We start from the raw sequence: 15446 nt of genomic DNA, 5'->3' as shown, positions 1-15446 counted from the left end.
CCTCAATTCTGCTTTAACCACGAGATAGTAAGGTAAAAACAGCTTAACAACCCAGGTTACCTGTCTGAACTTGGATAAATATCATCTAAGAAGATGATTCATATGTGTTTATGGCTGTTTTCACTTTCAGGTCACAGTTGGGTAATATACATTACAGCAACACTGCAGAAAAGCGTGCACTGAACTTGCTGTTATTCTGGATAGGAAAGGCATTTCGCTTGAGTCTGGACTGCGCAAATGCTTGCTTTCTAGTTTAATCAATAATTAGGGCACAGCAGAAGTTGCTGTAATTCACTCAGTGCTTCATCCCATATGGGTTCTGACAGGTCAAAAGCTGAAACAGATTAAATGAGGTTCAGGCATTTCCACTGGAAATAAAATAGCTCTGTCCTGATTCATGTTTTGAGAACATTGCCAGCACTTGACAGATATTTAAATAGCAAATAATGACACCTACGCTGGTGTTGTTTTAAATACATTTGCAGTATTTTAGGTTTTCAGGCCTAGACCGGAACCTTCTGATTCTTTAAAAAAAATATTAAATATTACAATATGACTTTCAGTAGGTATATCCCAGGGCTGAGTGAGAGTCTCTGCAGAGTGAACTACATTTAAGATGCTGTTCTGAGAAGATATGGCAGATACTTTGCTGAATTTGGGCCAGAGATGGAGACGGTGCAGCATCCCAGCATCATGCCAGATGTTGTGTTTCTTCCTTCTGGGAGCAGCTTCCTATCTCACCAGTTTAAATCCTTACTCAGGTTTTGCTCAGGTAAAACCCCGCATGTTCTCTAGGAGTTCAGGCTATCTTTGTCTATTTGACAGGTAGCTCTGGAAGTTTCTTTTTCTCTGATTGTCCTAAATACCTGCTAGACCACTCCAAGTATGAATATGAAAATCAGATGTATTTAGATAGCTTTGCTTGCATGTGATGTTTCTCTACGTTGCTGTTACAACCATATGACAAATGCCTACTGCCAGACGTTCTGGGTATATACCCTAGTGCTTGAAAAGGAAGAGGAAATGTTAAAGATCAAGGTTTTTTTCTATGTCGTGCTCACACTGTTGCTATTTTCTAACAGATTGGTACAGAGGAACTCACTAGGAATTGTATTCTTGGGCTAGCTCGGAGACCTCCAGTCTGTCCTGGCTCAGCCCTTATTTGGATTAATAGCATTTGCTTTTGGTAGGAATTTGCAACAGCAGAATTCAAGCAAGTATCTCAGCGGTTGGTTCCTATCTGCTTATAAGGAGTTTACACTTTATTTTGCTTGCATTGTAATGCAAATGTAATGGGAAATGTGTTGAGATACTGGAGAAAAAAAAGCAAAGCATGCTGAAACAGCTACTTATCTGAGAAAATGGATGCATAGTGCAAACAGACAACATTGCTCTGGCCTAGCACAGTGCCACTTCTGAGCAGAGCTGTGGTACCGGACTGTGTCAGCTCTCTAAGCCTGCCTTTACGCTAAGCCTGCATTAGTTTAAGCCACCCTGATGGTCTGTTTTCTAGCAAGGCTCATACCGTGAGGAGATCTAAGGCAGAACGTTTATTTTGCGCAGCAGTGGCTAAGTATGTGCAGACAGTTGGCTACCATCAGTCAGCAGACAGACAACAACCTGCTAAGCGGCAGCAACACAGATGAGGGCCTTTGAGACGTTGATGCATAGTAATCCCACATCCAGTAAGTATGGGCAAAGTCTCACAGGGAAACTTAAAAGCTCTGTCCTGTCATAGGTCAGTTTTAGGACAGTATGACAGACGGCTCTCCCACATTCATCAAAACAGAAAACCTACCAGAAGAAGGAAGGAAGGAGAGATGTCAGAGCAAACAACAGCACGTTCACTGAGATTAAAATAGTTGAAAGGTAAATGTCTGAGAAGAAAAAGATGTCATGACTTAAGATGTGCTGACTTAAGCCTGGTTAGATCCCTTTTGTCTGTATGAAATTGCACTGATCTCCGTTGGTCTCTGTGCACACTCCTGCATCCACGCATAAGGAATTGGCTGATGGATCAATGTTAGAAGGTCATATTGTCTAGGCTTTAACTAACCTGTAAGTGGAAAGCCTTATAGAGGCTGTACAATATAACTGAGGGACATCAAAGAAACATTTAAAGCCATTTTAATTTAGACTGAAGGAGAATTAATGGCAGTGAACAGAGGGGACAGTGATTGTCTCCAATTACTACATAAAATAGAGGAATGCCCTTGTAGATGAGACTACAGAGAATTATTTCCATGGGTGATGAGTCATTAAATCATCTTACAAAAATGTTTTTCACATCAAGGTCTTCATATTTCTATGTCTCCATACGATTATAGTTGCAGGTATAATTAATATATATACTGCATTGTACGTATGATGGTAAAGTCATATAGTCTGCTAGTTTCAGGAGTTAGATCTTGCAGTTATAATGTAACTTTGATGAAACCGGAGGGCTGGGGGATCCTAACTCCAAAATATGCCCTAAAGCAGGAATCCTCCCTGGCCACAGGGAATGCCATGTGCAGGCAAGGAGTAGCTAGCCCTACTGGCCGTCTGAGTTCACATCATGAACTCAACACTGACCCCTGTTCTCCCTATCCCCCTCTTTGCAGCAATAGTGCAACCAGATCCTCCTTAGCTTTTCAGTGGGCTTTTAGACATCTGTGTTAGAGGTTTGAGTCCAAATTCATACCCCAGGCTCCCTTCATAGTCACTGCAGAGGGCTTGGCACCCAACGATCAGCATTTGGCTAATTGAACTCCAGTGCTGCCGTCAGGATGAGATGTCTCATCCTCCAGAGGTGCTGAGACTGATGAGTACAAACTCATAGGTGTAGCTGTCAGATGTGTCCCCCGGAGCCCTCGTACAGGTACCTGCAGAGTCACAGATCACAGGTGTCTCTGTCTGGCTGTCCCTGCACTAGTGAGAACAGAAGTTTAACACATCAAACTGTTGATCCGCAGCCTGAATGAATCCATAGCATTAGTACCCAGGGACCGTTTTGCCTTTGCAGTCAGATCTTCGTCTCTGCTGGCACACGTGGGTGAAAAGTTCAGCAATACCACAAAAGAGTCAGGAAGTCTTTCTAATATGAGAGCTTCTAGTGGGTACTGGAGACTCACCCATCTGACAGCTATCTCCTGGGTCCAGCTTTGTAGACACAACTATGTCGTGCAGCTCTTTCCAGAAGACAGAAGCATGTCCAAAATCATCCTTCCTTTTGAGAATTTTTTTTTTAAACTGTGCTGGCACCTGTATTTCATAGCTGCCTGTTCCACATCAGATCAAGATCTAGCTCTATCTTCTCTCTTCTACAAGAAACTTTTCAGGTCTTTGTAAAATCCTGCTGGAATTTTATTAATAAATTGCCAGGCTTTGGGCTGGCTGGTTGTAAAGGTTTTGTAAAACACATTGGCAGCTATTTCACTCCTAGTGGGGCTGAGATGCTGAAAGTTAAACATTGTGAGCGAGAACATTTTTACCTTGCCTAAGTGTGCACATTTGGATTCTTTCCACTTGCGATTTATGGAACAATTTAGAAATCTGGAATGAAGTTTTATGTTTATGCTTGTCTCTTGTCTGTGGAATCTGAAATTTCATTTTAACGTTGCTATTTATTCATCTCCAAAAATAATTGTCACTGATCTGGAGGACAAATGTCATACCATTCCTTTTCTTGGTTAGTGAAACATTTTCGTTTTCTAATTTGTGACCTAATTAAAGTCGAAGTCTGTAGCTCACAGAATCACAGAATCACAGAATCACAGAATGTTAGGGATTGGAAGGGACCTCGAAAGATCATCTAGTCCAATCCCCCTGCCGGGGCAGGATTGCCTAGACCATATCACACAGGAACGCGTCCAGGCGGGTTTTGAATGTCTCCAGAGAAGGAGACTCCACAACCTCTCTGGGCAGCCTGTTCCAGTGTTCAGTCACCCTTACAGTAAAGAAGTTTTTCCTCAAATTTAAGTGGAACCTCCTGTGCTCCAGCTTGCACCCATTGCCTCTTGTCCTGTCAAGGGATGTCACTGAGAAGAGCCTGGCTCCATCCTCTTGACACTTGCCCTTTACATATTTATAAACATTAATGAGGTCACCCCTCAGTCTCCTCTTCTCTAAGCTAAAGAGACCCAGCTCCCTCAGCCTCTCCTCATAAGGGAGATGTTCCACCCCCTTAATCATCTTCGTGGCTCTGCGCTGGACTCTCTCTAGCAGTTCCCTGTCCTTCTTGAACTGAGGGGCCCAGAACTGGACACAATACTCCAGATGCAGCCTCACCAGGGCAGAGTAGAGGGGGAGGAGAACCTCTCTCGACCTGCTAACCACACCCCTTCTAATACACCCCAGGATGCCATTGGCCTTCTTGGCCACAAGGGCACACTGCTGGCTCATGGTCATCCTGTTGTCCACTAGGACCCCCAGGTCCCTTTCCCCTACGCTGCTCTCCAACAGGTCTGTCCCCAACTTGTACTGGTACATGGGGTTGTTTTTGCCCAGATGCAGGACTCTACACTTGCCCTTGTTATATTTCATTAAATTTCTCCCCGCCCAACTCTCCAGCCTGTCCAGGTCTCTCTGAATGGCTGCGCAGCCTTCCGTTGTGTCAGCCACTCCTCCCAGTTTGGTGTCATCAGCGAACTTGCTGACAGCGCGCTCTAATCCCTCATCCAAGTCATTAATGAATATATTGAATAGAACTGGTCCCAGAACCGACCCTTGCGGAACTCCGCTAGACACAGACCTCCAACTGGACTCTGTCCCGCTGACCACTACTCTCTGGCTTCTTTCCTTCAGCCAGTTCACAATCCACCTCACTACCCGATCATCCAGACCACACTTCCTCAGTTTAGCTGCGAGGATGCTGTGGGAGACCGTGTCAACATGCTCGCCTGTAAACATCCTGGAATAGAGCTGACATTCATATACAGTGTAATCTAGCATATTCTCCATTTTTACCCCATATTTCTTTCTTGGCTTCTTTACAAATTGAATTTTAACTCATAGTTGTAGTCTTTCTACTGGTCTGCTTTGGAAGCACAGAGCAGCATTTTCTGCTATCCATTGGGACAGCAGACTTTCGCTTCAGCTTTGGGCTCCTCTAAGAGCCTGTTATTCAGGCATCAAATCCCTTTTTTGAAGGGAGAAAGACAGCTACTCTTGTTGCATGGTACTCAGTGTAGTCATCTAGAAACATGGAAGAGAAGAGCTTGAGCTGAGAAATCAGAGTCTTGCGGTCGCAGACTATCTGGTCGATTCTGCTTGCAGTGGACACCGATAAGAAAGCGTATCCTGAGTTCCCAGCTTGATATGTCTCCCACGACTCCCTAACTGTAGCCATCAACAGTTTAGTGTGATGGGTCTGGCTCCTGATCGATTTGCTGTGTGGCAGGACATTTCCCTTGCCTAGGCATTACAGATTCCTTCCAACAACAGATGACGAGCACGGGTATTTCCGAGATGAGAACCACCATCTGTTCTTGAGCATCCACCACACCATCACTGAGTGTGACCTGTGTAACGATCTCAGCAGCATGATTCCTGCCCTATCATAATACATTTCCTGAGATCGGATGTCTGGGTCTTCCCACCAGTCATTCTTTCCAAGGAAATTGCTTTCATAGAGCCTTTCCATCCAGAAAAGCATAAACTGATCCTACTTGCAGTGTCTGTATCAGGCTCTCTCGGCTGGAAACAGAATTGCACGTTCCCACAGTGGCACACAAACTGGCTCCAACTCTGCCGACTAAACCATCATGGAAGCAGAGGAAGCAGTGTAGATTTATCAGGTGAGAGGCTGCTTATTTTTCTGAGGGATGGTCCCATTCACTCTGAAGTCATGAGGCTGCAGCCAGGGGAGTGTTGGTCATCACCCTGACACGTAAAAGTGACCATTCTGACAGGTGGCGTTTGGATGCTTGCTTTTCACACTGAGGTGAAGTGTCCCCATTAACACACGGATAAATGCACCACTTCAAGCTCTTCTGGGAAGGTCTAGATCTGAATTTCAGCTTCTCTGTTCACTTCACTTCAAATCACTTATTCAACAGTAGTTGTAGTCCTACCTGTTGATTGCAATATGAAAATTGTAAGCAGAAGAATACTTCTTTTTTTTAACCTAGCTTTCTGTTTCCTCCTCCACCTCTTACTCATCTGAATTCTAGAACAATATTTAGCAGCATTTTAAGTTCCACAAACATTCTGCAGCTTCCTTTCAATGACACGATAACTGCTGACCACTTAATTACAGGGTGATGACTACGCTGTGGTGAGGCTGGGTAATTACAGGGTGTTTGTGGTTTGTCATAACAGGGTTGTTCCTCTCCCCTGGACGGCAGTACAGGTTACCCTTTGGGATCTCCTAAAGTTAATTGCATGCTAATCCACGGCAGCTTGCTAATATTCTATTGTTATGTATCTGGACTCTTGAGGCCTACCAAATTATTTTTATTGATACAGTACTGGACAAGCTAAATGACTGTGCAATTTATGGAAGATTGCACACTTTCTCTATTTGGAGATCCCACGTATCTCCCAGCCCTTAACATGAGCACAGTGTCCTCTGTCCCCAGCATCATGGGCCTGTCTTGCATTGCTCCTTGTACCCCTGGGAGAAGCCTGGACCAGGGTGCTGCAAGTATTACTTTTGTCAGTACAATTTATTATCAATAGTCTCTCTTGCTGGTCCTCAGATGTTAATTCTCCAATCTGTTTCATGCTTTGTGACCCAGATAGCCCTCTGGGGGACACAAGCGTGTTTGGGGGGAGTAACACATGTGGTAGCTGAACATCTTAATGACATTCTTGGGCAACCTGAAGTCCACATGAGCACAGGCCCAGTTTTCACAGCTCTTTGCTAAGGCTTTTATCCTTCTTAGTCATCCTATACATCTACAGTTCAGTGAGAACCATCTTGTCTTGAGGTGTTACTCCTGTAAGGATATTTTAGATTAAAAGTTTTGTCTGTTCATCTTTTAAAACAGATAAAGTACATTATAGAGAAAAACATAGTCACTTGATCACTGTGGATCAAGTAACTGTAGGACTTTGTCTTCTGTTCCAGTGATGAGAAAAAAATCCACCACAAAATTTGTGACAGTGGGTCCACAGAGTATCCACCCTACTGGTAGCACCTAAATCCAACTGAATTTTTTCTTTCAGTCCACTTCAGCTGCATGTCAGCCTTCGGGGGACTTGAGTGTAAGGTCCGTGCATCACTTGACTCTTCAGCAAGCCCTGCTTTGAACAGCTGAGTGGTACCAATCAGTGATGGGATCCAACCCCAATGCCTTGCAGATGTGCTGCAGCTGAGACAAAGAGTGTGAAAATGAACAATTTTTTTGTCCTCTCTTTCATATTTTTTCCCAATGAACAATTTTTTTGTCCTCTCTTTCATATTTTTTTCCTTTTTTCCTTCCTCAACTCTCCCATGCTCGCTGCCTTTCTCTGTTGGACAGCCTTCTGTCATACATACAGTAGTTAGGTATCTGAACATTTCCAAGCTACTGGTCCAGCCTCCTTTGGGATCAACACAGAAGAGCCTAGCTTAGCTTTTATGTACAAGAAATAACATAAATAATGCAAAGTAATGCATTAAAGAGGCCAGTAGATACTGTTTCCTTAACCCTGATGGCTGCATTAGGAAGAATGTGTTCTATCTTAAGTCCAGCATTTTCAGAAAGGTTCGGTAGGCACATTTGGAACGAGATTTTCCATAAAATATGTCCCTACTTCAAATAGTTTGGGAAGTCTCACAGCAGTTCAGGGTGCTCAGCCCTAGCTCCTTGCCATGATCAGGGAGCATGTGTGGAGTTCAGACAGAAGGTTGATGATGTGAGAAAAATAGTATGCCCATTTCCTCAGACCTAGAGCTACCATCTCAGTGCTGTCTCACTGTAATTTATTTGCTTGGTAGCCTCTGGATGTATTGCTTCCAATGGAGCTTGTCCCATGGGATTTGGAGAGTACTGCAGCACTCTGTCAGCACTCCTGGCATGTATCAGTTTGTCTCTACAGATGGGGCTATTCCATTGAATTTTAGCTATCCCAAAGGCTCCCTCTGCCACAAGCCTGGGGTACAACACACCTCCACATTGCAACCACCTCTAACAGCGTGGAGTGAATCACCGTCTGGAGGAGCTGGAGGACTTACCTGGACCTCATGCTTCCCCTTGTATGGTTAATGACTGCAGAGGGGACTGTTGCCCAAATGTTTCTGGGCATCGCCAGCAGCCAAGTCTGCCAGACGGCCCGTCTAACTGGGAGGGTGAGTAGAATGCAGTTGGCTGAACTGTTGCAGGACACAGTGCAGGTGCTACACATCATGCTGAGCATCTTCTCCACCTAGCAGCAAATGTAGCCCAAAGCTTTTAAAGATGTATTACTTTTCCTAATCAACCTCTTTAAAAAGCAAAGGAGACTTCTTTCAAACATGGTGTGGCAGTCAGAAATCTCTTTTGCTCTGGACCAAAGTAAATTGTGGTCTCTAGGAGCAATTTTGATTTCTCAAACATGTTTGCTACCAAGTGGTATATTGTCAGTATAAAATAGGCATGGACTATGTGGTAAGCCATGTTTGTGAAGATGATACCCCTCTGCTGAATGCAGAATGATTACATTTCGAAGCGATGTTTTTCACAGAGCTGGGGTAATCTCATTAGCCTCTGGACTGTAACACGTTGAGTAATTTTGAACAGTCTCTTATATAGAGAAGAGACAAACCCTCCAAATCCCAGCCTACTCTTGAAGTGTCTCCTCCTTTACTGTCCCAGCACACAGGGCAATAGCTGCCCAGGCTGGGAGGAACTCCTGAGCAGGAGAAGGGGAGAGTGGCTCCCTGTTCAATGTGTTCGGTTACAGGTGACACAGGAGCAATGTCTGTAGCCTGAAATGATGATAGAGAAGTGTTGAGTAGCCATGGCCATCAGATGCAGGAGCATAGGCTGGGGTAAGGCTTCCTCTATCAAAGCTATGGTGGGTTGGTAGGCATAGGCAGGCATGTACATTCCAGCTGCTGCATGGTTGCATGGTTTCTCTCCTGCTCAGGGAACCTGTAGCTAAGATCAATAAGCTGGCTGGCTCTATCTACTCCATGGGGTTGGGGAGCCAAAAGAAACTCTAGTTCTGATGTGAGAGGGACAGTGGGAAGGCGAAAGTTCCTCAGGTCCTGCCCACCACCTCTGTTTGCACAGGCATTTCTGAGTTTGCAAAAAAACGTGGAAATGTTTTGAATGGCATCCATTTCTAGCTGTAGATGTTGCAGCAAATCCTGGAACAGGGAGAAAATGTGGCAGTATAGGCAGTATGCAGCTATCAAATGGAACAATAGCATAGATATGTAGATGAAATTTAATGTATCTCTACACGTATTTGTCATAGTGTCAGGTGAAACAGTGTGTGTAATGGTAGCGTGCCTTAGGAAAAGGTCAAGGCTAGATGTGATAGCCAAGAGGTTTAGGATGAATGTATTCTGTCCAGTTCTCTGCTGCCCACCACATTGTATCCATGTCACTGCGACTTGTACAAAATTACTGTGAAACGCATGGTAGAGTTTGCCATTCCTTTTGCACAAATGTGAGATGTGAAGCAGAGGCCAGACAGGTTTTGTGGCCTTTAAATTATAAAAAATTTTTTAAAAACCCAACCCCACCCAACTCCTGCTCCCTAAAAAAACCCCCAAACATCAGCATTGATTTGAAGAGAAGAACCTGCTTTAGAAAATGTGTTTACATGTTCCATAACGATTAGTGCTAATTTCCCCCCTGCCTAAATTTTGAACAGCATTGCAAAAGAAAGCCAATATTTCTGTGCAGCAAAAAGCAGTTCCTATGGAAAATATAGTAAATAAATCTGGACATCTCCAAGCTGCAAATAATCTTGTGTGTATGGTGATTGGGAACAGCAGAGCTCACTTTTGTGTACGTGATAAGTATGGAGAACTTTAATGTTTAATGTAAGAAAAACCACCTTTAGGTGAGGCCTGTACCAGGAACATTACTAAAATTCAGGATACCTGCTTTGGATAACTGCGTTGTTGATTCATTAGGTAAACTACTTTGCTTATCACTATCTCTGCAATATTAACTGCCACCTTACTTGTAGTGGATACAAATCTGAAAGCAGATGCTCCAATTTGTGCTTTTTTCAGTACGCTGGTTGTTTCTAAAACAATGCAGAACCACAGCAGAAGTGAAATTTGGAAGATCACAGACTTGAGGGAAACTTTCGGTGCAATTTGCACTTTTAGATCTGCAAGGGATTCATTGCCTCGCCCGGACAACTAATCACTTGCAGCATCAGGGGTTCAGCAGTGCTCGCACAACTGACACGCCGTCAGGTGATGTACAGGGTGCTGCCAGATGATGCCGTGCATCCAGACCAGGCTTGAGGTCACGGGCAGCAGAGTTATGCTGGCAAGCCTCAGGGCCCCGTGCGAGTGCCCGCACATCTGTCTGCCCAGCGCTCTTCTTTGGACGCAGGCCCCCAGGCAGAGAGGGTTGTGTGAAACCACGCAGGGCATATTTTGCCTGTAGAAAGTGAATGAATGGTTTTTACCAGGTTCATGCAGTTGCTATGTGTTTTGACCTGTCAGGAGTTGTTTCAGAACCAGTGTACCTTTTTTTTCTCCACCACCCTCCCCCCCACCCCCGCCTAAACTATGAATTCCATATCAGGTACTAACAAACATGGCTCATCTCAAAAGAATTCATAATTAACTGAAAGAATTCATAATTATCTTCCACTGCAATTTGTTTGGGTCTTTCGTTACATAAGATATAAGCTCTGGTGGGAATTTGAAATGCTCTGAAGCATACACTGTTTTCTGTGTAACTGCTGCTGAGCCTACAGAAAAGCTAACCTGCTGTAACTGCACAGTGTGTGTTTGTATATTAGAGATCTCTGACAGACCTGTTTTTCTTTTTCTCTTTCTCTTCCTTGTCTTCTTTCTGCATTGGCAGAGCATCTTGGATTTGAATTAAAGGGTATGGAACAACCATTCATTTATTAATCAGAAGCCATTAAGAGCTGCCCACATTATATTTATGGCTTTAATGGGATGATTAAAAAATCAGCTGTTCTGTTCTCTTCCCTGGCACCAAGATAGAAGTTTGGATTGAAAAAAAAAAAAACCAAACCAAACCAAAACACAAAATCGAAATGTAAACCTATAAAAAACGCATGTGTATTTTTAGCAGCACTTTTTTCTTTGTTTCAAGCAGCAGCCTGGTGTGTGTGGCGTGACTGGGATGTTACAATTGCCATACGTCTCCTCATTCAACATGCTTTTGTGTATTTAACTGAAAAGCTGGAGTTTGTGTCCATCCAAAAGGTTGCCAGCAGGCACCACTTGGGAACGGGCAGGCATTCCAGGAATGGGAAGGCAAGTTTTAGGAACGTCAGGGCTTTTATAGAAATTGCCATCTGACACACTAACGTCCACTGGATCCTGTGAAGGGTCAGGATGAGCTTTGCCATTCCTCCTCCCAAAGATTAGCAGCCTATTTCGGTTCTTCACTGGGGGTAAATTGTTCCAAGAAAGGTGGCGTGAGATGAGTTAGTCTAGAAAAAAGTGAGCCCAGCGAAGTCAGTAGTCTCCCATGAGAGTAGAAGGTATAATGCTGAGCATCGTGGTGGCAAGCTGAAGTTTGGGAAAACAATGCAGTAACTTAAATGCTTTTAAAAATATCCCCTTTGGGCAATTATCTGCTCCTGCCCAGTTGCTCATAATCATATTATTTTTATTCCATTCTCCTCAGTCTGTTTTTAGAAATATATCAAGTATCTCTTGAGTAAGCACCTGGGAAATCAAATCCTTGAGGGTAGATGTCCCTTGAGCATACAGGCCAACCGCAGGGAGGGCTTGGTCAGATGAGAGCAGAGAGGTTTGCTTTTATCAGTTAGCCTAAAAACATTGACCCGGCAATGTCAGCCAGAGCAGATCTTCACATGAAGATGCTTCAATTCCATTTGCTAGAGGTATGGGGACACCAGTCTTTCACTTCTGGATCCTAAATTGTCTTCTCGGGTCCCTGAGGTGGAGGGACACGCACTAGCTGAAAGTGGAGAAACTTGTCTCCTCTGGTTTTTGCATGCCCGATCCACCGGGATTGGTGCGTATCCCCCAGCAGTTCTTCCCTGCTGCAGAAAATGTGTGCATTTTGTGGTTAGGTGTTTCAGAGAAAGTGGTGCTGCTAATGCTAATACACTTAAATAAACTTTAAAATCGAGGATTTTTGACATCCCTTTTTTGTTGACCCTTTGTCCTTTTCCTCATCCATTCTCAATGTCATCACAGAACCGCACACATCCTGTTCCCAGTCTGCAGTCGTCTCTTCTCTGTCATTCGTCTTTCACTTTCATGTGTTGCTGTGACACCCATGGCTGGACTGTGACTCTGTCGGCATTATGTGGCACCACATGGTTTGTTCATAGTGTTTGCTGCTGTAGAGTGACGATGCTGCTGATGAAGACGTGGTGTTTGCAGAGCATAGAGACACACAAATGGACAAGTCCTCCTCCAGGATCTTACCGTCTCAAATACAAAATCGTAGTGTACATTCTCTTTCTTTCTGTCACTCTTGAGATGGTTTTGTGCAACGTGAAGATACTATGTTATCGAGAGCATCAACTCTAATGAGACGTTAGGAGCCAAGCTAAATTACTATCAGCAGGTCATTTAATTTCTAGTTTTGCAGCAGTGACACACAGCCTCACACCTCACTGCTTCACATAGCAGAGCTGTCAGCTCAAGACAGAGAGACTAAATCTGTATTTCTGATGAACTGAAACATTCCCTGTACAATTCAGGTGAAGGTTCAGTACAGTCAGACATGCCAGAGTCAGGGTCCCATACTGACATGGTCACCAGAACAGAACATTTGAGCCTTGAGCAAAAAATTTTGTCATGTAGGTAATAGGTAAAAAAAAAAAAAAAAAAAAGCCACAGTTTTGATGGCTTTGCTCTTTCTCCCTCCTCCATGATTCAAAGGGAATGATTTATGCTTGGAAAAAAAGTCTTTGCAACAAAAAACGTAGCTGGTGAAGAACCTTTGAAAAAATTGGCTTGATGGATGGGTCCATGGTGAAAACTGATCTCCTGCCCAGCCTTTGTTTTTTTGGTAGAAGTAGTTTTTGCTGGGTAGTAACAAAATTATTGCCTGGTGCCATCCGTAACCAGGACACGGTCCTAGCTGGTTTTCCTGATTCTGATGAAATCTCTGAAACTCCTGTCTGAAGGAAAGAGCTGTACAGCTGGAATCCAGGTCCCAGAGGTGTGCAAGAGCAAGAAAACTTGTCTGCCATGGTTGCTGATGCCTGGAATAGGGCATCCGTGCAAGAGAAACACGTCGCTGAAGGAGCTGTTTCACCCCAGAGTGGGTTCTTTCCCCTCTGAGGAGGTGCAGCCGGCCGGTGAAGCTGCTGCAGCACAGTCACTTTCAGCCCAAGTGAGTCCCATGAGCTGTCATTCCTGATCCACACCACCATGGAGATGGAGTCTGGGAGAGTCTCAGCTGCCTGCCTCTCTGGTGAGTGGTGGGACATTGCCTTCCTGGCAACTCCACCGGCATGCTGAGCGCCTCATGGAGCCAAAGGCCAGTGTGCAAACAAAACAGATGGAAATTTATTTCGTTAAACTGTAGCTCTGCAGCACAGGCACGAAGCAAGCTCTGCTGATTATGGTTTGCATCTTCATGCCAGGGCTGACATTCTCAGACCTTGTTTGACAAATCTTTCTTCATTCCCATTTTGAGAGTTAGAAAGAGATAAATAATTTTCCTAGCACTTTTTTCCAAAAAATGCTTTTTTCTTCCTAAAATGGCAAGCTGAAATCGATCTAGATATTCGGGTATCTGGAATGTTTCATTGCTTCCCCCTTGCTTTTTTGCTGAAGTCTCATCCCAGGGGTTTATAGGACCAGACGTGTTTCTCTTCTGGTTTTATATTTCATTGTTTGGTAGCACTGGGGATATCATATAGTCCATTCAAGGTATTTAGTGTGGCATGGTGAACTATGCCGAGCACAGCAACCATGACATGAGTTTTATTGCCTACTCTATATGAAAAAATATTTCAATGAATATTAACGAAGGCACAAACCCCAATAACTTTAACATTAACCCATAGTAAGGGGGCGCGAGGACATCGTTCACAGATGCTGAACTAAAATGCTCATGGCAGCTGTGCACTGAATCCTTCTCTCAGTCATCCAGCCGGAGAAGCAAATTGCCTCTGCTGATCTCAGTGGAGGTTGCTGGATGTCACCGAGAAGAGCATCTGCTCTGGCATAGCCACAGAGGAAGAGGTGCCCGTGCTGTGCGATTGCTGCCTGGGTGTAGTTGAGTTACACCGCAAGTGACATCCTAGGATTTCCTTGGAGCTTTGATTAATGTGAATGAATTACCTCACTTCCAGCGTGGTCTGGGTTTTGATGCAGGTGACTGACTTTTCTGTTTTGAAAGGTGGTCTGTGACAAATGGTGATATTTGAGAGAAGCAGCAGCATGCTGCTTGTGTTTTGTGTGTGCATCTGAGTGACCTGGTGCAATGAAATTAGTCGCTTCCTAGGGTTTCATTAAAAATCCATAACTGTAATGGGTTACTGTATTTCAATTGCTCCACTCCCTTTTCTTTGTCTGACGCACTATCACTTTTCCATCCTCATTCTGCTTTTTGACTGTTTTAGGATGTCCCTTTCAGCACCTACATGCTTTGGGGCCTGTTGCTCAGTGGTTTCTAGCACACCACCGAGCTCCAGGGCATGCAGCCGCTGCAAGGAAAAGGCATTCTGAGTCCGTCAGAGCAGAGAGCTTGTGATGAGAGCATCACAGGGCATGCATGTACGTGGTGAGTGGGGGATGCTTGGGGACCTCCTTGGTAGGCTTACTAAGTTGCCGAGAAGGGGGGATCTGCTGGAAGGGAGAGGAGAGTCGTGGGGCTTTTTGAGATTAGTCACCGAGTTACGCTGCGAGAAAAGAAGAGAAAGCGAGAAGCGTGTTTGAGCGCAGAAGGGGTGAGCTACTGAGCGAGAGAGGGCAAAGGTGCAGAGAGACAAAAGGAGTGAAGGTCTCTTGAGGGGTGAGTAAGGTTGGGCCAGCTGGTCCCAGGTTTGGGGAAGCTATTAGAGACGGGCAGTGGATTGGTAGGAGGTCTGACCGAGCCCCGTTCTCCATCTTACCCACACGCAGTGCTGGTTCCTGTGCAGCCAGATGTGTCCCTGGTGCTGGAGCCCATTTGTAACTGGTTTCTTTCTCTCCATTTGCAGAAGCGGAAGAGCTCTACCAGAAGAGAGTTTTAACCATCACGGGAATCTGTGTTGCCTTGCTTGTGGTGGGCATCGTCTGTGTGGTAGCTTACTGTAAAACCAAGTGAGTATGGGTGGTTAATAGAGAATAACTGGCCAGAGGTTACTGAGTGGTAGTGTTCATGCTTCTTGCTTTCCTGCTCTTCGCCCGAATGCTA

The 15446-nt window shown here is 44.6% G+C and overlaps 1 protein-coding gene across 1 annotated transcript in view; it reads left to right on the top strand.

Moving 5' to 3' along the window:
- The window catches only part of NRG2 (neuregulin 2), a 172235-nt gene that overhangs the window by 149406 nt on the left and 7383 nt on the right, over positions 1 to 15446 (top strand). Inside the window, exons 7-8 of the mRNA XM_068417249.1 lie at positions 10947 to 10970; positions 15250 to 15352. Coding sequence (XP_068273350.1) covers positions 10947 to 10970; positions 15250 to 15352 — 127 coding nt within the window. The remainder of the gene's footprint in view (positions 1 to 10946; positions 10971 to 15249; positions 15353 to 15446) is intronic.

This window comes from Nyctibius grandis, chromosome 22, assembly GCF_013368605.1.
Source record: "Nyctibius grandis isolate bNycGra1 chromosome 22, bNycGra1.pri, whole genome shotgun sequence".
In the NCBI taxonomy this organism is placed as follows: Eukaryota; Metazoa; Chordata; class Aves; order Nyctibiiformes; family Nyctibiidae; genus Nyctibius; species Nyctibius grandis.
This window is presented reverse-complemented; position numbering and strand designations above follow the sequence as displayed.